This window comes from Cydia strobilella, chromosome Z (genome assembly GCF_947568885.1).
Source record: "Cydia strobilella chromosome Z, ilCydStro3.1, whole genome shotgun sequence".
Lineage (NCBI taxonomy): Eukaryota > Metazoa > Arthropoda > Insecta > Lepidoptera > Tortricidae > Cydia > Cydia strobilella.
Genome location: NC_086068.1, coordinates 40,271,785 through 40,298,730, shown reverse-complemented (window position 1 = coordinate 40,298,730; position 26,946 = coordinate 40,271,785). Strand labels below are relative to the sequence as shown.

The following is a 26,946-nucleotide window of genomic DNA, read 5'->3' as shown; positions in this document are numbered from 1 at the left end:
TAACCGAGTAAAGTTGGATTAAAAGTCCGAGTTAGAGGTTACTTTGGGAATTAATTGTATCGAGCGAAGTGTCATAATTCGTGTAATACGTAAACTTTAATAGCTATCAACAGAGTTGTAAAAACATAACAGCCATATAAGGCTGCGCATGCAGTAAGTAGGTAAGTTTATGTTGAAGATAAAGTCAAGTTACATATCAACCGCTAACACAAACACAAAGGAGCCTCGTCTGCCAACAAACCACTGTGTGGTTTGTCAGAAGAAAATATGTATTTAGTTGTTAAGTAAGATTTTTTTGAATACTTTTTTTAAATAATAATAACGACCCCACGGACCCGAGTGCTCCAGAGAGTCGGTCAGGGTCTCCGTCTCCGGCGTGTCTTCGTCGGTCGGAGTGGACCCCAAGGGGACCCGCAGGACTCTCAGCTCTAGCTTGCCTTCATTGGCCGTCCAGAGGGGAGTCGTAAGAGCTATATGCTCCAGGGGTATAGAGCTATATCTGAAGGATACAACCTTGATATTTTGTGTCAAAAACAAAACAAACTATACTAACTGATGAAAAGGCGCAGTTAAAGGGTTAAAGAGGTATTTTCCGTTCGATATATGGATATTACGTATTTTATGATTAATATGTACCGTATCTGCAGTACAGTTCCATAAGTCTCGTAAAATAGGTATTGAAGTAGAACTGTCAGTTTGTAAAATTAAATAAAATTGTTTAGGATATTATTTTCAAAATTGCTTGCTTGGGGTTGAATATGAGGATATCACGTATCATTTGTGGTATATTGTACAAAAAAAAAATCAGCCATGTCGTATCTGGAGGAGCCCAAACTTGGTATGTTTCGAAAATTCTTTTTGTTTTAATTTTTAAAAAAAGTAATGATGTGATATGTAATGATGTGATATATTTTTAGAATCGCCTCAAAAAGCTTTTTCGTATGATACCAAACACGATAGGTTGTGGAAAAAAAAATGTTTTACCACTCCCCCCCGGGAATTTTTTTTAGGAACCGCGGGTCAAAAAAATTGTATTAACCTCTAGTATGCGTGTGCCAAACGGCTAACCTATATAGCAGGAGATCTTAGGTCCACCACCTTGCATTTTTGAGACAAAGCAAACCGTTTGGAACAGTTGTTCCTGGGGGTGATCTGAGCTGATTTAGCCCTGCTGACTGGGGCTGGTCCAAACAAAATGGTTATTGGGAGCCCATATGGACAAGCCGACCTGCGGCGGCTGCTGCTTGTTTGGAGATTATTCGTTGCCGCTGCAAAACAAATAAGCAAGGAGGTGCAACTGCGTTAAAAAAACTAAAATGTACGGACCTATGTGCATGCGAACAATAGATATCTAATTTTAACCCGCATTTTTTGTCAAACATCTAACTATGTTAATTTTATCACATTTATAATAACTACTGGCGAAAGTTTTCCCAATATCTTTATTTATATATTTAATTTATATTTGTACATATAGTTTTTATATATATATGTATATATAGTCGTGCTCCTCTTTCTATATTTCAGCCATTTAAAATATTTTATTTCTATTTTTTTTTTCTTTGATCAGCAACGCAAGCTTCGTCAAGTGCTTACAACAATAAATCAGCTACAGGCTTCGTCACCTACTAACAAATGATATAATCCACAACAGGCTTTGTCAATATTAAACAGTAAATTAAACTAGGCCAAGTCCCCACTTCGGACCGTAGCCGGTTCAAAAGTCCCCATGACACTGGCAGCGTTGCCCCGTTGAATTGCCAAGGAGATCTGTTAGACCAGATACGATCCGGAGCGAGGATAACATATATAGTTAGTCAAGCAAATCTTTTCAGTAGAAAAAGGCGGAAAATTTATAAAATGTAGGCGCGAAGGGATATCGTCCCACATAAAATTTGAATTTCGCGCCTTTTTCTGCTGACATGATTTGCTTGACCAACTATATATCACGTCCAGAAGTAATTTATTAATGTAATCTACAACCAGAAGAATAACAACTTATCAGATATTATTTCAACATACTTAAAAATCTGTCACGCAAAATAGGCGCCAGTCGTCGAGTTGCGGAAAATCGCCCGAACTACAATACAATACTTAAAAATCCTAAAAGCTGCATACCGCTCTTACAACGCGGGTACGCCGAGCGACATAAAAACATTTTTTTCTACTCGTCGAGTATAATCTGTGTATTACAACTTCACATGCAACACTACAACCTTACTCTTTTCAACGTTGGATAGTCTATGGCACTTCCGACTCAAGCATAAGAATTTTATCGATACGGTTTAGTCAATTATAAAAATTTTGAAAATGGAACTTTATACATTTCGATAAAATATTTCTAGTTTAAGGAGACTCGATTCAATGCAAAGTGATTGGTTGGCCAACAAAAATATTTAATTTTATGTTGTAGTAGAAACAATTGCTTCATAAGTCAGAAACGCGAATGTGACACCCTTCATATAGCAACATCCATACCCTTCGAAAATCGCTTAGCGTTGCTTGTTAGTCTCCATAGGCTACGGTGGCCAAAATCGAGAAAAAAACTGTCTTAAAATTGAATTTAGCGCGGAGCAGGTACCAGGGCCTCATGAGTTACGAGGAGGTGTCGTTGACCAACCCGCCGGGGGCGCCGGGCCCGGCGGCCGGCGCGTACGAGTATGAAGGTATCGCAGGCTGCGGCAGCTCGCGTATCTTAGCTGTATACTTTTGGTTTCGGTTTGGTTTGGTGGTATGATTCTACTAGTTGAAAGTATTATTTTTTTGTCTCGTAGAAAAAGTATTATATACAATAGTGATATAATCAAGCTTTTCAATCTCGTACCTTAGTTAAGCAACTCAGCAAGCTTCGTTGCTTAAACACGGTACTCGACTGAAAAGCTCTCTATTATGTCACGATTGCATAAAATACTATTTTAACAGAGTTATAAAAGAAAAATGTTTGACAAGTTTACTATTCTATATAGTAGGATAACTGGGCTATTCACGGGTATTTTTTTCTAGAGCAAATTCTCATAGTTTTTATTATATAGAGGATTTTCGAAAAAAAAGTGTAAAGATTTTTTTTAAATTTTGTATTTCCCGAATTTTTTGTATGGGTGAGTGAAAATTTAGTCACAGAAATGAATTCTCCATCCTCGAATTATACGAAAAAGACACCAAACTTGATATATTTGCTAGATGTATGCAGATATAAAGCTTAGAGTGGGGCGCGCCGGAGGCACTTCCCCCCCCCCCTACCCCCTGCCGGGGGGAACCTCGTGGCAAGCGGGCTAAATCAGCTCAGATCACCCCCAGGAACACCTGTTCCAAGCGGTTTGCTTTGTCTCAAAAATGCAAGGTCCCCTTAGAAAACGGGATCTAAGATCTCTTACTAGTACATCGATTTGCGGTTTTTCTTTGTAATTGGGGTCGAGCGGCTTCCGCTAAAAGTTAACTGATTCGCTCCAGTAGGCAATAGCATATCCAAATTAACATCACCGGTAATTATAATATGATCATAGCAAGGTACAAGGATGGCCAGAACATCATCAAGTAATTTTAGTTGCTATTAGGTGGCCTATAGTCCTATACAATACACCAGCCAGCTTGTGTTTGTGCAACCAAAGATAGATATAACTCCGTAATAGATGGATACAGTCTAAGGAAAAAACGTGCCTCGAAAATCACGAAAATTTGATTCTCGATCAGAGGGCGCCACTAGTTTTGGCCTACACTCGTATAGAGGGCGTTGACGGTTTCGTTTGTTATTTATAATTTTAACGCATATCAGTGAAAGAACATGGGTCAAAATCATAAAAATAATTAATGCAATTAAAAAAAAACATTTATCCATATTTAAATACATTTTATCGTATTTTTATAAATATTTATTTTTAGTTTTAAAGTGTGTCGACAGATGGCAGTGAATTTACTGGGGTTACAAAATTTACTATGACAGTACCGCTCTAGTATAAGTTACTCTATGGTGCAACTGAACCACGACCCACATCTGCTCCAATTCCGACGGTGGCAAATCTAAGACCCGTGATTTTAAATTAGACCTCAAATACATGCCGACATCGCCACCGATTCTGTTCTTACGCGGCACATGCCAAAGTCTATAACCAGTTATTTTAAACATATTCATGTCCGAGTGCGGAGTCAACCAGGTTTCTGAAATACAAGCAATATCGATTTTATGATTTCTTATAGTTTCTCTGAATTCTTCCCTGCCGGTGTTCAAGGACTGCGCGTTAAGTAGACCTAAATGAAGTTTACAATTTTTATTGTTTTTAGACATATTATTGGTATTATTTAATTTAATTATAATATAATTTTACTAACTTAACCTTACACAAATGTTTTACTAAACTATCAAAAGTGTGCTATATAACTATAGTTTAGTGATTAAAACAACTCCCAAGCCAAGAGTCAATTTTGAAATAGGTACAAAGATATCTTAGTAGGTAATATGAATCATGTATACCGATAGAATTTAATTTACAATCGTAGTGTTAGAAGCAAGATTAGACTTGGTTTTCACGGTAGCTGGGCGTCCCCGAATATATTTTATAGTAATGTCCGTTTCACCCTCCGTGACGCGCTTGTAGCTCATCTCGCAGGTGTTGCAAATGGGCAGCATGGTGCAAATGGGAAAATAGACAACAATACGTGCAAATTGAACATCATCACACAGACTCTGGACAAATACAAAACTACCAATCCCAATGGAAAACAATTAACAATTCAATCCCCCAAGGTAGCGTACTTGAATGTGTTCTGTTTCTAATATATATTAATGATCTCCCGAAAATATCCAATCACAAGTGTATCTTGTTCGCCGGCGATATCTCATGCCTTTTCAACCATGACAATAATTCCAGCAATTACGATCATATAAAGAAAACTTTTAATGATATCTCCGAATGGCTAAAAGACCACAACTTACTACTAAACACCAACAAAACTAAGATAATCCAATTTAGACCTTACCAAAAACGACCTACAGACTTGACAACCCTTTTACTAGACTTGACATAGAAGAAGTGACAGAATTCGAGCTATTAGGACTGGTTTTAGACTCACATCTCAACTGGAAAAGACACGTAGCTAAAATTAGCTCTAAATTATCTTCTTTCCTTTTCGCCTTGACCATACTAAAATCTAACACAAACATGGCATGCGGTTTATCTGTCTATCACGCGTACGCTGCAGAGGCCTGGCTTCGCTATGGTTTATTGTTATGGGGAAATAGTACAGACTCGAACGATTTATTTGGAGCATCCTGTACTCGAGCGAGTGCAGAACCGGTCCGAACAGAGCGGCCGGCCGGCAGAACAATAGGATAAGGAAAAAATGTGTTAATATGCGCCTGTACTCGAGCGAGTGCAGAACCGGTCCGAACAGAGCGGCCGGCCGGCAGAACAATAGGATAAGGAAAAAATGTGTTAATATGCGCCTGTACTCGAGCGAGTGCAGAACCGGTCCGAACAGAGCGGCCGGCCGGCAGAACAATAGGATAAGGAAAAAATGTGTTAATATGCGCCTGTACTCGAGCGAGTGCAGAACCGGTCCGAACAGAGCGGCCGGCCGGCAGAACAATAGGATAAGGAAAAAATGTGTTAATATGCGCCTGTACTCGAGCGAGTGCAGAACCGGTCCGAACAGAGCGGCCGGCCGGCAGAACAATAGGATAAGGAAAAAATGTGTTAATATGCGCCTGTACTCGAGCGAGTGCAGAACCGGTCCGAACAGAGCGGCCGGCCGGCAGAACAATAGGATAAGGAAAAAATGTGTTAATATGCGCCTGTACTCGAGCGAGTGCAGAACCGGTCCGAACAGAGCGGCCGGCCGGCAGAACAATAGGATAAGGAAAAAATGTGTTAATATGCGCTCAGTGCAAACGGTGTCGGATTGTTGAAATTTAAATAATAAAATACTTAAATTGAGCATGTTATGAACTTTCCTATGTTGTTGTTATATTTTATTATTGTATCAAATCTACTGCGGATGGTGTACCGAGACAAACCTTACTGGTTTAACGGTACTTTTGTAATTAAGTTGTATATAATGTGTATTTACCTGATTAAATAAATAAAAAATAATTCCTCCTCCAAAAGAAATGCATCAGAATATTAGTAAACATCCCACAGACAGACACCTGCAAACCGCACTTTTTGAACCTAAACATATTGACTCTACCTTCTTTGTACATTCTGGAAATTGCTACCTTCGTCAGAAACAATATCGAAATGTTCGAATTCTGCAAAAGTGCACGCAGAAGAGATAACATTGTCCCACCGGAACCAGTTCTAGACATATACAAAAAAGGTCCATATTACCAAGCTACACAAATTTACAACAAATTACCCTCAGATATGAAAAACATTGAGAGCAAAAACCTATTCATAACTAAGCTCAAGACACATTTGATAAACAAAACCTATTACACTGTTAAAGAATTTATGGAAGACACAATTAATTAATTTTTTTATAATGTAGCCTATATATATATATCTTGATCCACAAATTATTTTTTTATTTTTATTTATTTATTTAAGAAACAAACAGTCTTCTATAGTTATACATAACACTGGAAATTTTCTTAAAGCTAGATTTACAGTTTCCTTAATGAAAATATTTTAACATCATGTTTAATAAAGTTTCTACAGAGTAAAACAGAGCTATTTGTGCAAACAAGAACAAAAACAATAACAACAATAATGAAAAAAAAATGCAAGAGTATCAGGGTGTTGACAATTAATTGTATATAAACTGAATACTAAAAGCTTCTCGACAAATTGGATCGCCTGATGAATAACTGCATTCGCTTCATTTTTTGCCTCCGCAAATATGATCACATTTCTTCCTTTCGCTCTCAGCTTGGCTGGCTTCCAATTCGACAACGTCGCAATATTCGCTTGCTTTCCACTCTCTTTTCTGTGCTTAACGATCCACACTCTCCTGAGTACCTCAAATCCTTATTTTAATACTACGGCATTTCTCGCGACCGCCAACTTCGCTCTTCTGGCAATATGTCTCTGTCCATCCCTCTTCACCGAACCGGGTTCATGTCGTATTCGTTCACTGTGCAGGTGGCGCGCCTTTGGAACGGACTTCCTTTTAACATAAAAAATGCGCCAAATAAGTTCGCGTTCAAAAAATCCTTACGTGCTTTCTATGCTAGCGGAAAGAAAGTTTCTTAGTGTATTTTTATTAGTTTCATAATGAGTCTCGTCGTTATTTATATATATATTATATATGTATATTATATTTGTATATATGTGATTATATGTTATTTTTATTTTATTTTTGCTGTTGTATTTGTAGCACCGCCCACAATTTCTCTGCTTAGCCTTAAGGTTGACTGGTAGAGAATGCCTTATGGCATTAAGTCCGCCTTTTGTACTGTAAGGTTTTCTTTTGTGCAATAAAGATTAAATAAATAAATAAATAAAAAGGTTTTGTTATTCTTATTACTTATTAACGTTCAATAAAATAAATAAATAAATAAATTGATTTTATTTCAGGCAAGCACCCATATAAAACACAGAATTACCCAGAATTATTATTATTACACAGAATTTATTATTATTAGAATTTGATGAGACAAGTGTAAAAAGTAAAAAGTAAAAATAACAGTTAAAAATCAAAATCAATAATTATATATTTAAAATTACAATTTAAAATAAAATAAAACAACCTACTACTTCCGGTTCGCATCTTGATGCAGAGACAGCCAAAACCTACAAATTGGACTTCGCAAATCCTCACTAATTACGGCAAGGATACAGTTTTCAGTGCTGCGCATCCTACTCCAAAAGGACGCCACTCTCGACCGAATTACGGCAAAGAAATCGGGGACACGAGCCTCCGCAAACATACTCGACGCACTACACCACCTTGGCAACTTCATCAGGATTCTGAAGGCGTCGTTATATTGAACCCTTAGGGTGTTAATTGCTTTCCTGGTGAAGTTGGTCCAAAGTTGCCCTGTGTAGAAACTTTGACAGAATGCTCTAAAGAGCGTCACTTTGACCTCGTCGGAGCATCTGCCAAACCTGCGCGCGAGCATGTTGCACCTCACTGATAAGGCTCTTCTTTCTCGCTCGATGTCTTTGTCGTCCTTCAAGTTTTCGGTTATAATATGTCCGAGGTATTTAAACTGCTGCACCCTTCGAACAGGTAACCCGTTTAAAAATACGTCCAGTATCCTCTCCGGACCCTTTCCCGCTTTAAATACAAGGTATTCAGTTTTAGAGCCATTATACTTCATTCCGTGAGAAATCGCATATTTCTCACAGAAATGAAGCAACCTCCTGAGGCCCTCAGCCGAGGGGCTGAGGAGCACCATGTCATCCGCATAGCTTAAACTATTAACGCAGACGCCACCTATGTGACATCCGACTCTGGTGCTCCTCAACCCCACAATCAGGTCATTCACGTAGAGGTTGAAAAGGTCCGGAGAGGTTATTCCCCCCTGGCGAACACCGCATTCTAACCTATACTCGTTAGAAGTCGCTTCACCCCATTTTACGTAGTTCGTTTGGTTTTCGTACCAGTATCTCAACAGATTGGTGACCTCCGTAGGAACTGTAGTGTTCCTAAGTTTACTCCATAGTAAATTATAATTTACCAAGTCAAAGGCCTTACTAAGGTCGAGAAAACATGCATACACTGATGTTTCACGTGTAGTGTAGTAGTTGACCGTGTGCTTTAGGCTCATTATGGCTGAATCCGTTGAGAGACCAGGACGAAAACCAAACTGAGCGTCATCTATAATACACCCCTCCTGAATCAAAGGTTGCAGCAGCCTCTCAAACACTTTACCGACCACTGTACCTAGAGATATTGGACGATAATTGCTGGCAGATCCCAGATTCCCGGTTTTGTTCTTAACAATAGGCACTACAACCGCCTTCATAAGTGCATCCGGTATAAAATTATACCGAATACACATATTAAACAGGTTGCATAGCCTAGTAGCAATCCACGGTCCTGCATGGAGAATGTGCTCAATACTTAGACCGTCATATCCTGGTGACTTGCCTTTGGTCATCGCTTTTAAGACGCTAATAATATCCTCAGTATTGAATTGCTTTACATCAGTCTTTTTAAATGTCTCATCTCTAATGCTAAGGTTGGGCACATTCTCCACGGCCAAGGGACTAACCTTGAATCTGCCAGCAAACATGCCCGCTATTTCCTTACCGTCCTGTAAGCCCTCCACTGAGACCGGTGACTTCTTGGAGAAATTTAGTTTTTTAACAGATTTCCAGAAATTAACAAAGTTTTTCCCTCTTTGATGGGTCAATACTGAGTTTTTTCCTAATAGCGTCAAACTAATGATCTGGGTTATTACACTGCATAGATAGTGTTTTAAATCTATTAAGTTTCTCGCAGAAAATATCGAGATTCACAAATTTTTCGTTGTACCTATACAACCTGCATGCCCTTCTAACAAAACTATTTTTCGCGTAAGCAGTCCGACTACGGGGGATGTAAAAGAGAGGTTTTTTCCTGCAAGCGCGTTCACAACGTCGAGGAACTCTGAAGGATAGTGAATGTAATAAAAACGGAGAATCAATAATATTGTTAATAATTTTATAAAGGGTTAAGATATCGGTACGTTCTCGGCGATAACTAAGGGATGTTATATTGTGTGCTCTCATTGCGGTGACGTAATCTGATTTTTTTTTTCTAATCCTGTATTCTATTGTCTTAGCAAACTTTTTTTGACCTCTCTCTATCCTATCACTATGTATTTTATACTGTGGGCTCCACACAGCGCTTGCAAATTCCAAACGATTTTAAATGTATAATAGACCTAGCGCTTTCATTATGAAAGTAATTAAGTTTAGTTTTGTATAATTATGTTTAAGCTAGTTATAAGAAAAATTGCTACACCCCACCGGGGTCCATGTGAAACTTTACATAATTTGTAACATCTATGTACATACCATGGTTTGCAATAAAGATTTACTTACTTACTTAGGTATTCCCTCTGTTGAGGGGTGAGGTCCGCCTTGATAGACGCCGGCCGCTGCAGTTTTTTCTTATTACGAAGTACCTCCAGTCCAGTGCATCAGTCTTGTTTCGTAGTACAACCTTCAAGGGGCGCGGTGTCGCATCTCCATTGCCATCCGTCTTAGTACCCAAGCGGAACGTCTTGATGCCGACGCAGCTCACTTTACACACTCGACACTGCTTATAATTGTCGAGCTCTCCTTGAGGTGATGCTCCTTCCGTTCATTAACATCAGCGCTCGAAGACTCCGGGACATGGTATATAATCACGTTTTGGGCTCTATAGGTTCTTTCGGCTACCTCATGGTTGACTCAGTTGTGAGCATATTTTGTCGCGCGCGTAATTGTTTCACTTCCTCCATAAGCTCATCAACCTTTTTCATTAACATAGGCAACTGGGTCATAACTGTTTTGCAGTCACTACATAGGAAACTCATCACTTTAACCACCGTTTTCAGCTCAAACACCCTTATTTCCGTTGGGGACAAGCCGTGGCAGTCGCTACACAGCATGTTCTTACACGAGTCGCATGTAACCGACAGTTTCTTTTCGCTTGGTATTTTGCTGCATTTTGCACACTTTGATTTAATGGGAGTCATTTTGTGGTAGTTTTTCTATTGAATACACTGGCAACACACAAATGACAGCTCAGATGAAAACAATTTTACTTAGTCCTGAGAGAAGAGGGTAGGTGTGCATATTGTGTGTGGTGTAAATGTCAAGCACGTATTTTTCACACCGAAAAGTTAATTTTTACTGCAAAATTCGTAAGGATAACACTCACTGCGTCCTCAGATACGCGCCAACCGTTTGGTAATGTTTTACTGCCTATACACTGGTTACATCACTAAATTCATGTTAAAAATACGAGAGCGCGAAGTCACCGTTATGACGTTTTTTGACAGATTATAAAACTTATGTTCTTTTTACTCTGGTGTGCTCTATCAAGTTACGTTAGAAAATAGTAGATTGTTAACTAAGGGATGAAAGGCACTCATTTCTGCCGAGGTAGTAATAGTCTGAGACGGGAATGATGCCTTTCACCCGAGTTAAACACTTCACTTTTCATTTTGAATACGAGGAAAGTAAAATAAATGTTTTTTTTAAAACATAAGTAAGTATAATTTTTTATAGCATTTCTTGAGGGTACTTTTAATTAACCATTTAGGTAAAAGTATCGTTGTTTATGGAATGGGGAGTTAAATATCAGAATGGAAATTGTATAACAAATCCATTTAAAATCAAATTTCATATTTATCGTACGAAAATGAAAAAAAAACGTACTTGGAAAGTTAAATGCTCTAGTGTAGAAACGTATCATTTTCTGCACACTTTTTCGAACATTAATGACCCTATTCCAGAGCATGAGAAATGAAAAAGCGTAAGATGCATACTTCTCCGGGTACTTGTTTCCCAGCAGCCAGACGAGTTTTAAGGCCACCTCGCGTACGATCTCGTAGTCGTCGCTGAGCGCCTGGCACGCCTGCTCGTAGTGCACGGCGCTCAGCACGTGCCCGCGCTCGTGGAAGGTCAACAGCGACTGGAATGCTTCGCACCGCACGCGCGCGTCCTGTCAATTAACAAAAATGACGATAAAGGAGAAAAGATCTTGGTTCGCAACAGTTTGAAACATTTGTAATGTAATGTGGGTGTCCAACCTGTAGCATATATTATTTGAGATCATTGGTAATTTTTTTGCTGTTGCAATTTTAAGTCTCAGTCAACATGTGCACACACAACTGTGGGAACAAATCAAATTATTTTATTAAATATTTTTGGTTTGTGTTTTTTTAAGTAGTTACACTACTAAATATAAATTATAAACTGATATAGATGTCATATATTAAAGAAAAAGTGATGAAGCCCTCCAGTGGTTTTCTTTAATATATCACATCTATTTCAGTTCATAACATGTGCACACCTAAATTAACTCACTAGGTTTAAATTAACTGATCTTTTTGATATAAAATAATGCTTCAGATATGATAAACAGTAATACTGGGTGATCAAGAAAACTTAGCAAATGATTTTAAATATAACATGGCTAAATTGATATAAAACATACCAACAAAATACATAAGGATAATCCAAGAAATATATAAAAATTCAACAGCTAAAATACGAACAGAAAGAGATGGTCAATTATTTAACATGCAGAAAGGAGTTAAGCAGGGAGACCCCTTATCACCAAAGCTGTTTTCTGCAGTTCTAGAATATGTATTTAGAAAACTTAACTGGGAATCTTTTGGTTTTAACATAAATGGAGCAAAACTAACAAATCTAAGGTTTGCTGACGACATTATTCTACTGAGTGACAACCCGAAGGACCTAAACCTAATGCTACAACAGCTTGCAGACCGCAGCAAAGAAGTGGGGCTATCTATGAACACTGAAAAGACCAAGATAATGACCAACAGTGTAAAGGAAGACATATACATAGACCACAACCTCATTACCTATGTAGAACAATACACATATCTTGGACAAGTGATATCACCTCAAAACTTGACACAACAAGAAGTAGACACTAGAATCGGGAACTCATGGAAAAGATATTGGTCATAAAAGGAAATAGTGAAGAACAACCAAATACCAACAAACATTAAGTCCAAAGTATTTAACACTTGTATCCTTCCCTGCCTTACATATAGATGTCAAACTTGGGCCCTAACTGTCAAGGAGAGGAAAACTCTCCAAGTCTGCCAAAATAGTATGGAAAGAAGCATGTTGAATATAAAACTTAGAGATAGAATAAAACTGGAGGACATTAGAAAGAGAACAAAAATAATCGACGTAAACCACACTATGAAAAAACTAAAATGGAAGTGGACCGGCCACATGCTCCGAGACAAAAGAGAAAAATGGTCAAGAGACATCACAACATGGTACCCAAGAGACGGAAAAAGGGATCATGGAAGACAAAAAATGAGATGGGAAGACGAGCTCAGGCAGGTGGCTGGAGCCTTCTGGAGAAGACAGGCTCTGGACAGGGACTCGTGGAGGAATATGGGAGAGGCCTATGCCAAGGGCAAACAGACAAGACGTCTGCGGAGAAAGGCTAGCAGTAAGCAGTAAGATTGATATCTCTTCTGCATAAAGTTCTATAATAAGTCATTATCAGAGCAAAACTAAATATGGTTATGGTTTTGATAAAAATATAAATTATAATTAATTAAAAAACACTATAAATAACATAACAAAAAAATCTTGTTCTATTTCGAGTTGCAACTGTTTTGCAATGATCTGTCTGAAATATGGTAATTATCATTACCTCAGCATTAGAATACTCTGCAAGTAGTTTGACCAGAGCATCAGCCTCAGCTATGGTTTCTAACGTTCTGTCCATTTCAGGGCACAGTGGGTAGAGCTCACTGATGAGCTGCAGGCAGCGGCACTTCACCTGGTGACTGGTGTCCTTAAGGTTCTCCCGAGCCACGGACACCAGCCGCATCATGAGGATCTTGTCTTCAAACAGTTTCCCTCCTAGTTTTAGTAAGGTGGCGAGACCTTGGGCTATCACCTAAAGATCATATTTATTGAGTTAAAAATTGCTTAATATAGATTTTATGGGCTCTTCTGGCCAAGTCCAAAGACAATCCATTAAGAACTGGCTACTGCTGTCAGTTACCTGGCTGCTTTGCTTCCCTTAAGAACTGGCTACTGCTGTCAGTTACCTGGCTGCATTGCTTTCCTTAAGAACTGGTTACTGCTGTCAGTTACCTGCCTGCATTGCTTTCCTTATAATCCCATGTCAATTTAAAATGCCAGTTCAACAGCCCAAATTTTAAAATTTACCTACAGTAGTAACAGCAACAGGTAGCAAGAAAGGGGCCAGGGCCACCCTGAATAACGACTACAGTCACAAAACCATGTAAATAGGTCTTTCTATCAATGGTATAATATCAAAGATCCAAAAGGATTGATAATTTTTGATTAGCTGAAACTATGGTGTCTTGTTTGTATGTATGGTAGTTAAAATAGGTATAAATTTATTAAAATACCTACAAATGAGATAAAGCTTTACCTACTACTAAATAATCAATCCCAAAATCAAGATGTTTTGTGAGTGTCAGGATGGCCACTGGACCTCTGCGATTTCAACGAAATATTTATAAACATATATAAGTGTACAGTGTACCTCAGTGTACCTTTAATAGCGTGAAATATTACAAGATTTCATAGGTCCACCCGCCAAGATGGCTGGACCTTTTTTGTTAAACATAATTGGCAGTTTTTTATAAATTTATCTGCAATATAATTGTTTAAATCCAATATTAGTGTCAAAAAACATATTGTGCAATAGAATCAAAGAATGTAAGCACAAAATAACAAAACAATACCTTATGTGATGTCTCATTCTTGATGAGGAGTGTGGTCAGGTCAATCAAGTGGTTGAGGTTCGCAACGGGACACTCTAGGCCAATGTCACAGAATAGCCACAGTATCTTGACTCTAACCACAGAGTCTTCTTCCGACTGAAAGTGCTCTGAGAGTTTCTTGATGGCCTCCTCTACGTCAGATTCCTGGAACTGCAGGCAATCCGATATGCGCAGCAGCAGTTGCAGCGCCTCTTCACTAGACTTACATTTCTCTAGTAAACCTACGAATGCTGCAGCAGAACTTCCTATAAGAGGCTTCTTAACTATGTGCAGCTTTTTAGATGGTGGACCGTCCTAAAAATAACGATTATTCATATACACATTGCTTATTTAAGTTTACTACATTGCACGCGGAAGGCCGCATTATTTTCTTTCTCAATTATGAACCCAGCTACCTGAAAAGATTTATTGTATTCAGCCAAAGCCCTCTTCTTAAGCAGTGCCGCCATGGCAATTTATGGATTAAGTTATCGGAATTAATTGAGTGAACACACAAGAAGCGGCAACAGCATCACCATCACAATCATTCACGAAATCGACTGACGTTTTGTTTTTTTTTTAATGGCATCGCGCTCCTGGCGCATTCAGCCAAACGAGTAAAATGGGGAAACGGAATTAAAGGATTACAATAAGGGATAACGGGTAATTCGGAATTTAGGAAAAGGATCAGGAAAAAGTAAGTTAAAGTTTAATGTTATGACGTGAGATAAATAAATACAATGATTTAAAATGGAGAAGAATCATTAATATACACGAGTGTTGTAAATATAGGTTACATGATGGTTACATGTCTGGAGCGAGCTTCGGAGCAAGATAATGGGAGCAAGAGTATTTTTCCGTTTCACCCTAGGAGGATATAACCAAACGGAGAAGCCATTAACAGGCATTCCCCTCCATTCCCCTCTGTCGAAAATAGTCTCTCCCGCAAAAATCGGCAAACTTTTTGTACAGAAAATTACAGACAAGGCGTCTCCGTTTGGTTATATCCTCTAACTTCTAACTTGACAAATGACATAATGACAGTTCATTTGATTCAATTCAATTCAATGATGATTGCCTGATTGGAATGTGAAGCAGCACTGCGCGAACGAGCGCCTTTTAAGTGACTGAAAGCTTTTAATTTAGAATACTGTTACAAAACAAAACACACTTCAGAAAATTGAAAATTATTTACTTACTAGAAGCTTATTTTGCTTACGGGACTTAATATACTGAAAAACCGAACCTCAGATTATAACTTTCGGTGACGTAAAGTATGGCATTGACATCGAGGAATTAGTATTTCCCATTTTACACGTAACGATTTACATAATTAATTGGTTTTTATTTATTATTTTCTGTATTAACGGTGCCTACAAGAGTGCAACAAGCAACGAATACTATTGTAAGTTGAGTATATTTATAAGCTAAAAATTTGTAGTTGAATATAATATGAGTCGTTCTGTTTCGTTTCTGTTAACCTCACAAAGTATGTAACTTGGTATCCGTCTGTCGTACAGGTATAAGTTGCCGAGATTGGAATGGAATGTAGCTATGTGAGAGAAGGCGAAGAGCAATGATGGGGGTTCAGCCTTTGGAGACCGGGTGTGAAAGTGGAGAGCCACTGCCTGATGCCACCCACTGGAAGGAGTTCGTGTGCGGCGGCGGCGCCGCCTTCTGCAACATTATCATTAGCTACCCTCTTAACAAACTCATATTTAGACAGGTACCTACACAGTGATCACTTCTGAGATGGGAGGTCTAGTATGTAACTCTTTAAATCTCTTTATCATTCATAGTCAGAGAAGAAATTCTAGCCAAACTGTGATTGGCGTTTGCTAAGGGCTATTACTTTGCTTCTCCTAAAGCACAGATTGCTGTTTTTTTATTTTTTTATGAAATAGGAAGCAAACAAGCAGACGGGTCACCTGATGGTAAGCAATTACTGCCGCCCATGGACACCCGCAACACCAGAGGGGTTGTAAGTTCGTTGCCGGCCTTTAAGATGGGAGTACGCTCTTTTCTTGAAGCTTTGAAGGTCATATCGGTCCGGAAATACCGCAGGCAACCAGGTCATTCCACAGTTTAGCTGTGCGAGGCAGAAAGTTTCTAGAGAAACGCACAGTTGAGGACTGCCAACCATCTAAGTGGTGAGGATGGTAATGTTGTCGCGTAGGGTGATAGCGAAAAGAAGCGGCAGGGATTAATCCGAACAATTCCTCGGAGCACTCCCCGTTATACACGTGTGTGTGTGTGTCTACAATTGCTACACTACATAGTATTGAGCATCTCATATAAAAAAAAAATGTCATCACAATCATTTTAAGCAGCTCATGATCACATGGGATGTTACTAAAATTGTCAGGAGGGAATAATATTTTTCGTGTTTAGTTTAGTTCTCATACTACAGGATGGACCATAACTCAGTGTCATGTTGAATAACAAAACATTTGCAGCAGGAAAAAAATGTTCATTTGTAATGAAAGTAGACAAAACTGGATTTTATTTTTAAAAGCAATATAATCTAAAATGTAGCCCTTTTATTCCTGGCCCTCATGCAACCTGAATCTGAAAATTCTCATTACCGCCTGAAATGCATTCAGAAATATTTCTTGCATTTGCTCTCCAGGAAATGAGATTATGTTGGTAATTTCCCAATAGCTACCCACGCTTTTGAAACCCGGCATTTTCCCACTACCACTCAAACAAATGTAGTACCAATTCAAATTTGAACTTATTTATGGTCCACCGTATAATGTATGTTGCCATAAAATCAAGGTTTGTTATAGTTAAGAGTTTTTAAAGATGTCAGATTTGTAGGAATAACTTCTAAGTAATGTTTGGACATATTAAAAAATAATTTTATAAGTACATATTTTTGGTATATTAGTACAAATTGTACCCATGAATATCTTAGATATTGAAAGTAGAAGAAAATGAACAAACATAGACTTATGCCAGCCTAGTCCTTACAAACAAAATGAACAAACGCAGACTTATGCCACAATAGTCCTTACAAACATATTATTTTATCATTCCAGATGATGCATGGAGTTGAAACAACTTTTGCCTTAAATCAATTACAAAAAGAAGGTGCAGCATATCTATACCGTGGGATGCTGCCACCCCTCTTGCAGCGCTCTGTGTCCATGTCACTCATGTTTGGAGTGTACAATGAAGTTCTGCAACCTCAACTGAACTACTGCGTCAATCCTTACGTTGCCAAGACTGTAGCGGGCTTGGTGGCTGGTTGTGTTGAAGCAACCCTGATGCCATTTGAAAGGATTCAAACTTTACTTATCCACCCTAAATTTCATAAGGAATTCAAAAACACAGCACATGCAACTCGTCACATTGCAGGTAGGTATGGGATTAAAGAATTTTACAGAGGGCTAACTCCCATATTGATGAGAAATGGTCCCTCAAATGCTATGTTTTTTATAATACGTGATGAAGTACGGCTGCTATTACCACCGCAAGAGCGAGTTCTGTATAAAAGCCTTCAGGACTTCCTTGCTGGCGCAACTATTGGTGCTATTCTGAGTACTTTATTTTATCCCCTCAATGTCATTAAAATTGCAATGCAATGTGAATTAGGAGGACCTCATAGGACAGTGGCATTTGAATTTAGATATATTTTACGCAAAAGAGGCTCTAAATTTGCAAATTTCTACCATGGAGCTGTTCTTAACATTTCTAGAGCATTCTTAAGTTGGGGAATAGTAAACGCTTCTTATGAGGTGTTTAGGAGAATGCTTTATGCCTAGTATTGCCTAGTCAGCTGTTATTGTATGCATTAGTGTTGGATGCTTCACAACAATCACAACTTCACTCAACCTCAACATTATTGTGAAAAAAATTATTATTGGAATTTGTTACATATGTAACTTTCTATTGGTAACATCAAATTTTTTGTCTGTCTGGTTAACTGAAGTACTGTATTTGCTAATGATTGAATAGAAATTGTTAGATTGTTTTAAATCATACTGACATAACTTATCAGCAGAGCTGTAAATCATTTATATATCTGTTTAGCTCCATTTGCTGTATACCATCAGAGAATAGAGATATCTTTTTGTAGCAAAAAAAAGTGCTTGAACCATCGATAAATCTGTTATCGATAAGTGTTGTACAGTCATAGATTAATAAATAGAAAAGCATATAATGAAGAAGTTTCAAGACTTTAAATATAGTTGGTCAAGCAAATATTATCAGTAGAAAAACGCGAAACTCAAATTTTCTATGGGACGATATCCCTTCGCGCCAACTTTTTTTAAATTTGCCGCCTTTTTCTACTGACAAGATTTGCTTGACCAACTATAGTGTAAATGATTTATAGCCTGTCCGATTTCTAAGATCAAGTTCGCCATAGATTCACTATGGCGTACTGTCAGTAGGTATAACAACAGTGCCAAAATCACAAAAACTCCCAATATATTAAAGAAGATAGCGGACGTATGCTGTACTTAACGTTAGAAATTTTCTATAACGTTAGGATAACATCGATAACATACAAGTCGATATTTCATTTTGTGAATCCCTCGTTTTGCCAGGAAAAGTTCTATGTCTGGTTATTATAGTTCAATCAACCAGCAGTCCAGCACGTCCAGCGCAACTGGACGCCTGACTGAGGGAATAGTGACCGGTGAGTTACTTTTCCTATCTCTTTCTAACTAGTATTGTGCGATAGTGTCAGATGATGCTCACGCGGCTTTTGTCATGGTCATGGCGGCCAGTTGTAGTATTCCTGCATAGTAACAATCTGCTGCTACTAGAAGCTAATTTTAAACTTGTGCAAGTTTGATAATTAAGCGAGGTTTAAACTAAACCTCGCTTTAGACTAGCAAGAACTTCCATGCAATTTTCATTACATTGCGGTATCTGATAAACATTCTGAATGCAGTTTACCTTACTGCTTACTTACTTACTGCTAGCCTTTCTCCGCAGACGTCTAGTCTGGTTGCCCTTGGCATAGGCCTCTCCCATATTCCTCCACGAGTCCCTGCCTGAACTCGTCTTCCCATCTCATTTTTTGTCTTCCATCATCCCTTTTTCCGTCTCTTGGGTACCATGTTGTGATGTCTCTTGACCATTTTTCTCTTTTGTCTCGGAGCATGTGACCGGTCCACTTCCATTTTAGTTTTTTCATAGTGTGGTTTATGTCGATTATTTTTGTTCTCTTTCTAATGTCCTCCAGTTTTATTCTATCTCTAAGTTTTATATTCAACATGCTTCTTTCCATACTATTTTGGCAGACTTGGAGAGCTTTCCTCTCCTTGACAGTTTACCTTAGTAGTCAGCAATGTAACGTAAATTGCATGCAAGTTCTTGCTAGTCTAAACCTCATTTACCTCGCTTTAATTGACAGAATTACTGTCATTGTATTCTGTCTTTTTCTTAATTTATTGTATGTTGTATAATCTAAGCAAGACCTTGTGGTGCTGTTGTATATATATTTATTAGGTGTGTTATTGCACAGTTTATTTTAAGTAGCAATGTTTTTTAACAAAAGGCATTTATGTTGATATTATATGTAAATATCGTCCGTTATTGTTATGCATAGTAATAACATATCTACCTTAACTTAAACAAATATTATGTGAATGATTGATATTGTTGATCATTTCTACCAATGTACAAACGATTATTCCAAATATTGATTCAGTTAAGTGAAAATGCCCTTTTTTCCAAAATCAATCTTAAAACGGCAGTATTATTGTATACCTACTATATAGTTCGTTTGCGTTAAGAATGCAGTAAAATCATCATTGTCCGCCGGCCTAAAATGCCAATACCTACTTAATATTATAATGCCCAGTAGACCTCAGGTTACATAAGTGAGCCACAGCAAATACCAGGGAACATTGGGAAAATTAAAAATCATACATAAATGTGTAAGACCGAATCGTTAATTACCTATGGGTACAGATAAAACCTGGGCTAACTGTTTACATGTGTATTATTTTGTATTACTATGTTCTTAGGGTATGGTCTGAGGGTATTTTTACGCCATATCTGATATAAGAAGGTTTTACATTTTTATTTTATTTTAGGGACCTTATGATGCTTTCAGTATAATTTGACCAAACCTATCGAGCTTAATTTGCGACTATTTCACCGAATCCTTGGTACGATTATTACGATTTAAAGAAACAAAAGGTTAATATGCTGCCAAAACATGTTTTCTAAGTGTCCTCTTCATGATTGCTCAATTGGGCATCCACAGAATAAACGTAGTTAATTTTTACTTTTACATAAAACCCGGCCAAGTGCGAGTCGGACTCGCGCACGAAGGGTTCCGTACCATTACGCAAAAAACGGCAAAAAATCACGTTTGTTGTATGGGAGCCCCACTTAAATATTTATTTAATTCTGTTTTTAGTATTTGTTGTTATAGCGGCAACAAAAATACCTACATCATCTGTGAAAATTTTAACTGTCTAGCTATCACGGTTCATGAGATACAGCCTGGTGACAGACGGACAGACAGAGGAGTCTTAGTAATAGGGTCACGTTTTTACCCTTTGGGTACGGAACCCTAAAAACTACTTTTTATGCAACATTTTGGATTCCCGCAATTTTCTGACGCAAGCGGAATGAGGGAGACAGCTTAAAGAATGTACCAGCCAACATTCATGGCATTAATGGCCTAGCACATGATTGGCGCATTTGGCGCGACAGTACCTCGCGGCGAGATAGACTACACGTCTTTTTCTATGTTAATTAAAGAGGGACGGGTAGTCTATCTCGCCGCGAGATACTGTCGCGCCAAATGCGCCAATCATGTGCTAGCCCGGCTGGTCGATAGAAATGCTCCATGACGTGATAGTTATATATATTGGATACCAAAGTCGGAGTTGTCATAAGGCCAGGATTACACTTGTAAGTTTTACTTACGTAAGTAGGGACAAAGCTATTTGCTAGAATACGATACGATATTCATATCTCATTCTGTAGTATAGCTGTGTCCCTACTTACGTAAGTAAAACTTACAAGTGTAATCCTGGCCTAACTATATAGGTAATATAAACAAGCCATATTCTCTAGAAGGCCACCAATGCCACCATGCACAGATAATTTTTTTTTTACTAAAAGAAATGATTACACTATGCCCAGGTGTTTTGCTTTACGGATCATGTGTAATATTGCTGTTTACATAGTACGATTTTTTTTGTGTAATATCGTCTTGTTCGTAAACCGTAAACCACGCCCACGCCCGTAACTAACCAAATCGTTCCTGATTAGAAAATCCAGTTCACAGTGACCAGTTGAAGGCGTACTTACTAATTATGAACGATGTGATTGGTTACGAGCATTAAGCTCCCTCCACACTCGTGCGCGAATTGCGGCGCGAAGCCGCGAACGCGAGTGTGGAGGGAGCTTTAGGCTGGCGAACGCGAACGAACTATTGGGACCGTGCACGACGACAGCGCCACACAGCGGTTGCAAATGGGTTGCAACTATAGTTCCGTATTTTGTCACAACTAGAAAGCGAGAAGAAAATACAGGGTTGGGCAGATTAAGGGTCGGTTGCACCAAACTGTTTTCACCTCAGCAGCTCGAACAAGCCTACTTTCGTCACTCCCTGGAGTGAGGAAAGTGCGACTTTCCTCACTCCAGGGAGTGAAACAAAGTAGGTTTTTAATTTAGTGCAGGCCATGAACTGCCACTTCATACTTTTATAACATTTTTTTTTCTCTGTATTATTCTGTATAATTCAAAATACATTTTAACCTTTAATATGTTCTCACTACTGAGGTTAGAAATTATGTGTGCCACACGAGAGCAAAGTTATTTTACATCTCGTGTTTTTGAGTCCCTCGCTACGCTCAAGATTCTAGCTTATTTAGAATCAATCGTTTCGCTCGTGGTTCAATTATAGAATCTTTCGCTTTCTCGGGACTCAAAATAAACACTCGCAAGAAAAACCATGTTTCCTCTCTTGTTGCACAAATAACTATTGTCATCGTTAAAGAGTTCGTTAAATTTTATTGTATGGAAAGTTTCATAGTAAACCGCCGCGGCGGGCCGGGTGACGCTGATCAGTCTGTGAAGTGCGGATGGTGCAACTGGCAGTAAGTGTCCTAGTTTAAAATAGCCATAAAATTAAAACAAAACTTCAAATTTCAATATTAAACGTTTTTATTTTAAGCATACTATATTTACAAAATTAATCCATTAGCTCAAATCGCTGTCCTTTAACCTGTATAACGTATAACTTTACGCATTCTACCATATAATGAGTTGCACGCGGCACGCACTACCTCATCTCTGTTATATCGTCACATATCTTGACCAACCGATGCTTGAATGAATTTAAATTCATTTCCTGTGTGCTCCCAATTCTCCTGAGCATGTATATAGAATATAGAAAGTCATGAATTGGAACAAGTATAAATTTAAAAAAAATTGGAAAAGTGAAAAGCACTAGTTCGCGAAAACCAACTTTCCGCACGCTAAACAGCTACGTAAAGTAGCACTTTTTGAGCAACTGTATTAAAATAGTACATTTCGATGCTAGTGCGGAAAGTATGTCATTACCTCACGAGTACCGAGATATCTTGCCAAGACTCGGGACGAGTGAAGAATGACATATCCGCACGTGTATCGAACGACGTTTTTTAATACAGTTGCGAAAAAATAAGAAAAACAACAAGTACGGAATGGAATTCGAAACTTTTATATTATTAATTCTGTGACACTGACATCATTGACATTGACATTATGAAGAGGTGTTTTTCTAGCTTTTATTCGACTAGAATAGATTTTGTTATTATTATTGTATTGAACTCACTTCAATGAATGTTTTTTTTTTCAAATGCATGTCCTATAAGACAGAAACAATTGTAAATTTTAAAACATTGTACTATTATTACCTAAATATCGTTATTTACGATTATTTGTGTATCGTATATTTATAAAAACAATATCGAATGTTGCCTTTGGAAACTTAAAACATTCTTGCAGTAAGAAAATACGCCTTTTCTTTGACAGGCGTTCCGTTCCATTCAGACAACGGTTTTTCAACATTAAAAAATAAACGTGTTATAATACTTATAATGATGAAGAGGTAAGTAATAAAATATGAAATATGCATATTTTTCGTGTTCTTACATTAACAGTAGGTTTTTATATTGATTACGACGTTTAAAGGAAACTAATATTAACACTCATCAATAAGTAGTCATGAATTGGAACAAGTAAAAATTTAAAAAAATTGGAAAAGTAAAAAGCACTAGTTCGCGAAAATCAACTTTCCGCACGCTAAACAGCCACGAAAAGTAGCACTTTTTGAGCAACTGTATTAAAAATTAGATTTTTGCAACTCAAGGAATAATGTTCGATACTGCCCCAAGAGGGGGTGGCTTTGAACTTACGTGGGGCAGATTTTAAATATGCGCCGTAAAAGCAATCATATTGAGATATTCGTGTTTTTTTATCTGTACTTAGTACAGTTTATCACTAGAAATAATCGTGTTAACATTTTACTCATATAATTTGCAGTTACAACAAAGATGGGATAGTTTTGTACATTAATGTTTTTTGGAGTGTTCAAAGGTGCCTCAGTGTACCTTTGAAAAGTATTGAAATTTTACTAAAGTAAGTTCAAAACTAAGTACCACAATCATGTTTTTACAGCGGATTATATGAGTATTTATTATATTTTGGATAAATCAATTAATTGCAATGTTTTCATTATAGTACACTAATTTAATATGTTGTAATATTGCAAATACAGAATTCTTATAATTATTATATTAAACAAGACTAAACGAAATAAGTACTAAACCACTTCATTCATGGAATTTAGGTAAATGCATTATTAGCATTTACTAAAACAAGTATAGTTATTTGTTATACAAGGGTGCAAAGTTGTATTTTACCCGCGAGTGTGGAATTGAAACACGAGCACGCGAAAGGATTCTATAGTTGAACCACGAGCGAAGCGAGTGGTTCTAAAATAGAATCCTGAGCGTAGCAAGTGTAAACACACGAGAAGTAAAATACATTTGCACCCGTGTGTAACACAAAACTTTTCCTCTCACTATAGCGAGGAAAGTGCAACATCCACAGGCGTTAGATCATCTGCATCACTGGAATCACTTATTTTGTACGATATTATAACAGAAAACACTGGAAATTCTGATTTTTGCGTGAGTCGGTGAGAATTGTTTTTATGTAAAAAAATTGTTGACAAATGACAATATTGACATTTCTGTTCTGACCTGACGTATGAAATGTCAACGATGCGTTTTGAAATTGCATCGACTCAACTTGTGCGTTCAGAATTATATTTAACATCATTATAAAAAATCTAACGTTTCTTATGGAATTTTAAGGTTTATGACTTAAAATTATTAAATAAAGCTAAATTTGGTATTTTTTATTAGATTCTCAAACCATTTATTTAATGATAATTAATATCGAACGAACCATTTTTATGAGCGTTTTACGTTTTGTTATCTGTCAAGCTACTTAAACACGCTCCATTCAAGGTCAAATTACTTTCCCCACTAGTGGATAAAATGCGTTTTTCCCCGCTTGTTTTAAAGGATAAAAGACGGCTTTCCGAGCTAGTGAGGGGAAAAAATATTATTACTGTTTCAATTACGTACCTACATGTCAGTTAATATCGGGGCAGATATGAACATTTCTTATGGCCGGGGTAGTTTTGAAAACTACCCCAACACCTATGACACCTATTCAAAAAAAAAAAAACGTTATTTTCCAGAAACATTGAAAATTCTGATTATTCATTCTTCGTCACTAAACATAATATGTTGTTCTATCTAATAAATGAAGTTTCAATTTAAACATATTAATAACGGGTCACTCATGTATTTTAAGTCAAAAACGCTCGACATGTGTGGTATTTTCTATAAAAAGGCATCTTATTGTCGATGGCGCTTACGCCATTATTAACGATGCTCCGATATAAATACAATGCCGCGCGACGCTGATGGCGTAAGCGCCATCGACAATAAGGTACCTTTTCATAGAAAATGTCCCATATTTTATCAATACATTAAATTCCTCATATTCCTTCTTCTTGTTTCCTACATTTCAACATATGAGTGTTTAATATTACTTAATCTATAATAGGGCCTTACGTTTTGGCTTAAACTCCGCGCACGCCTTATAAATGTCCGGAGCACCAATAGGTTCATGACCGTTTCGGGTGCTGCCTCTGCGTGCATCCCATGACACGGGCAAGAGCAGCAAGCGGAGCGATGTAAGACAAGACAAGACAAGACAAGAGACGCCACACCCAGCCAGGAACATGCCTGCTCCGGACTAGCCGGCATACCAGGGGACGTAATTTTATGGGGAGTGACACGCTCTGGGATGGGAAAGGGATAGTTATAATCAGCCGGCTATGCAGCCTTAAGCCAATATTGGAAAGTAGATGGGGTAGGTTATGTCGTCGAGGGAGAGCGTTGGTGATATGCTTCTCGTTGTTTCCGTTTCGGTCTTCATAATATCTTGTGTCAAGCAGGGCAGATGTCATCTTGAGATGCCGTTTGTTCGTCGGTTCGGAGTGCTGGTTCTTCTTCTTCTTCTGAATCGCTGTCGGTTTCATCTTGTTGATATATTTCTCTTGCTGCTTTGATGAATTCGCCTTTGTCGTCTGCCATGTTGGGCCAATCAGAGGGGTGCCTGGTGTAATACTCCATGTCTTGTGTCAGCGAGTTTTCCCACGTGTAGATTGGTCTGCCAACTTTAAGTTTACTAGCTCTATAGTTATATGCAGCTTCTAAGAGGTGCGGTTTTGGGCGTCTTAGGATGTGTCCTAGGTAGCACATTCGGAGGCATTTTATCCTTTTTGTTATTGTTTTGCCGTTTAATATATCGCAGACCTTACCAGGTTTCGGCGCTGTTCCTGATTTATTTATCATGTCTCTTAGGATTATTCGTTCGTATCGTCTAAGTTTCGATCTATTAGCTTTGGTTAAGGCCGCACATTTGAGCCCGTATGTGATGGTGGGTTCGATAACCATTTTATATAGCAGACGTGTAATCTGCCATTGCATACGAGACTCCTTGATGAAGTTTGTGAGGACCTTGGCGTTCCGGACAGCCTGCTTGCATCGTGTGTGAACTGTGCTATTTCTACAGAGGGTAGACGTGATGTAAGTTCCTAGATATTTGATTTCTTTCACTGGGGGTATTGGTGCGTTACTGAGTGTGACAAAGTTTCTTAGACCATGATCCGTATTTAGTGGGTCTCGTACTAACAATTTAGTTTTGGTTTCATTAACTCTGAGGCCTACCGTTTCGAAAAGGGATTTGGCCTTGGTGTAAATGGTGTCCAGTTGTTGTATACAGTTGGAGACTATGATTACGTCATCTGCAAATGCTAGTATGACCGGTAATTGTATTTCTTTGTCCTGATTAAGTTTCAGAAAGGTAAGTTCCTCTTCTAGGGTTATAAATACGTCATCCATTAGTATAGTAAACAGCCTGGGAGAGAGAGGGCACCCCTGTTTGACGCCTTTACCTTTATTAATCCACCTGGTTTGTTGACCGAACCATTTTATGCAGGTTGATTCGTTCATAGCCGCTTTGACTATTCTATTAGT

At 38.0% G+C, this 26,946-nt stretch overlaps 3 protein-coding genes across 3 annotated transcripts in view; 2 read left to right on the top strand and 1 right to left on the bottom strand.

The window, feature by feature from the left end:
• Window positions 1–14,934, bottom strand: part of LOC134754967 (integrator complex subunit 4) — a 69,865-nt gene extending 54,931 nt beyond the window's left edge. Inside the window, exons 1-4 of the mRNA XM_063691461.1 lie at window positions 14,782–14,934; window positions 14,348–14,680; window positions 13,279–13,527; window positions 11,402–11,577 (exon numbers count right to left, since the gene is read on the bottom strand). Coding sequence (XP_063547531.1) covers window positions 11,402–11,577; window positions 13,279–13,527; window positions 14,348–14,680; window positions 14,782–14,835 — 812 coding nt within the window. The 5' untranslated portion in view covers window positions 14,836–14,934. The remainder of the gene's footprint in view (window positions 1–11,401; window positions 11,578–13,278; window positions 13,528–14,347; window positions 14,681–14,781) is intronic.
• The window catches only part of LOC134754852 (serine/threonine-protein kinase polo), a 466,060-nt gene that overhangs the window by 97,298 nt on the left and 341,816 nt on the right, over window positions 1–26,946 (top strand). The gene's annotated exons all lie outside the window — the stretch shown is intronic.
• Window positions 15,455–21,001, top strand: LOC134754028 (mitochondrial nicotinamide adenine dinucleotide transporter SLC25A51). The gene is made up of 3 exons (XM_063690089.1): window positions 15,455–15,770; window positions 15,886–16,091; window positions 17,407–21,001. Exons 2-3 carry the CDS (start codon window positions 15,942–15,944, stop codon window positions 18,130–18,132), a joined length of 876 nt encoding a protein of 291 aa, XP_063546159.1. The 5' UTR covers window positions 15,455–15,770; window positions 15,886–15,941; the 3' UTR covers window positions 18,133–21,001.

Coding starts and splice junctions, on each gene's coding strand:
- LOC134754028 (XM_063690089.1), top strand. CDS start 15,942: ATGATGGGGGTTCAGCCTTTGGAGACCGGGTGTGAAAGTGGAGAGCCA. Junction 16,092..17,406: donor ACAAACTCATATTTAGACAG/GTACCTACACAG, acceptor TTATCATTCCAG/ATGATGCATGGAGTTGAAAC.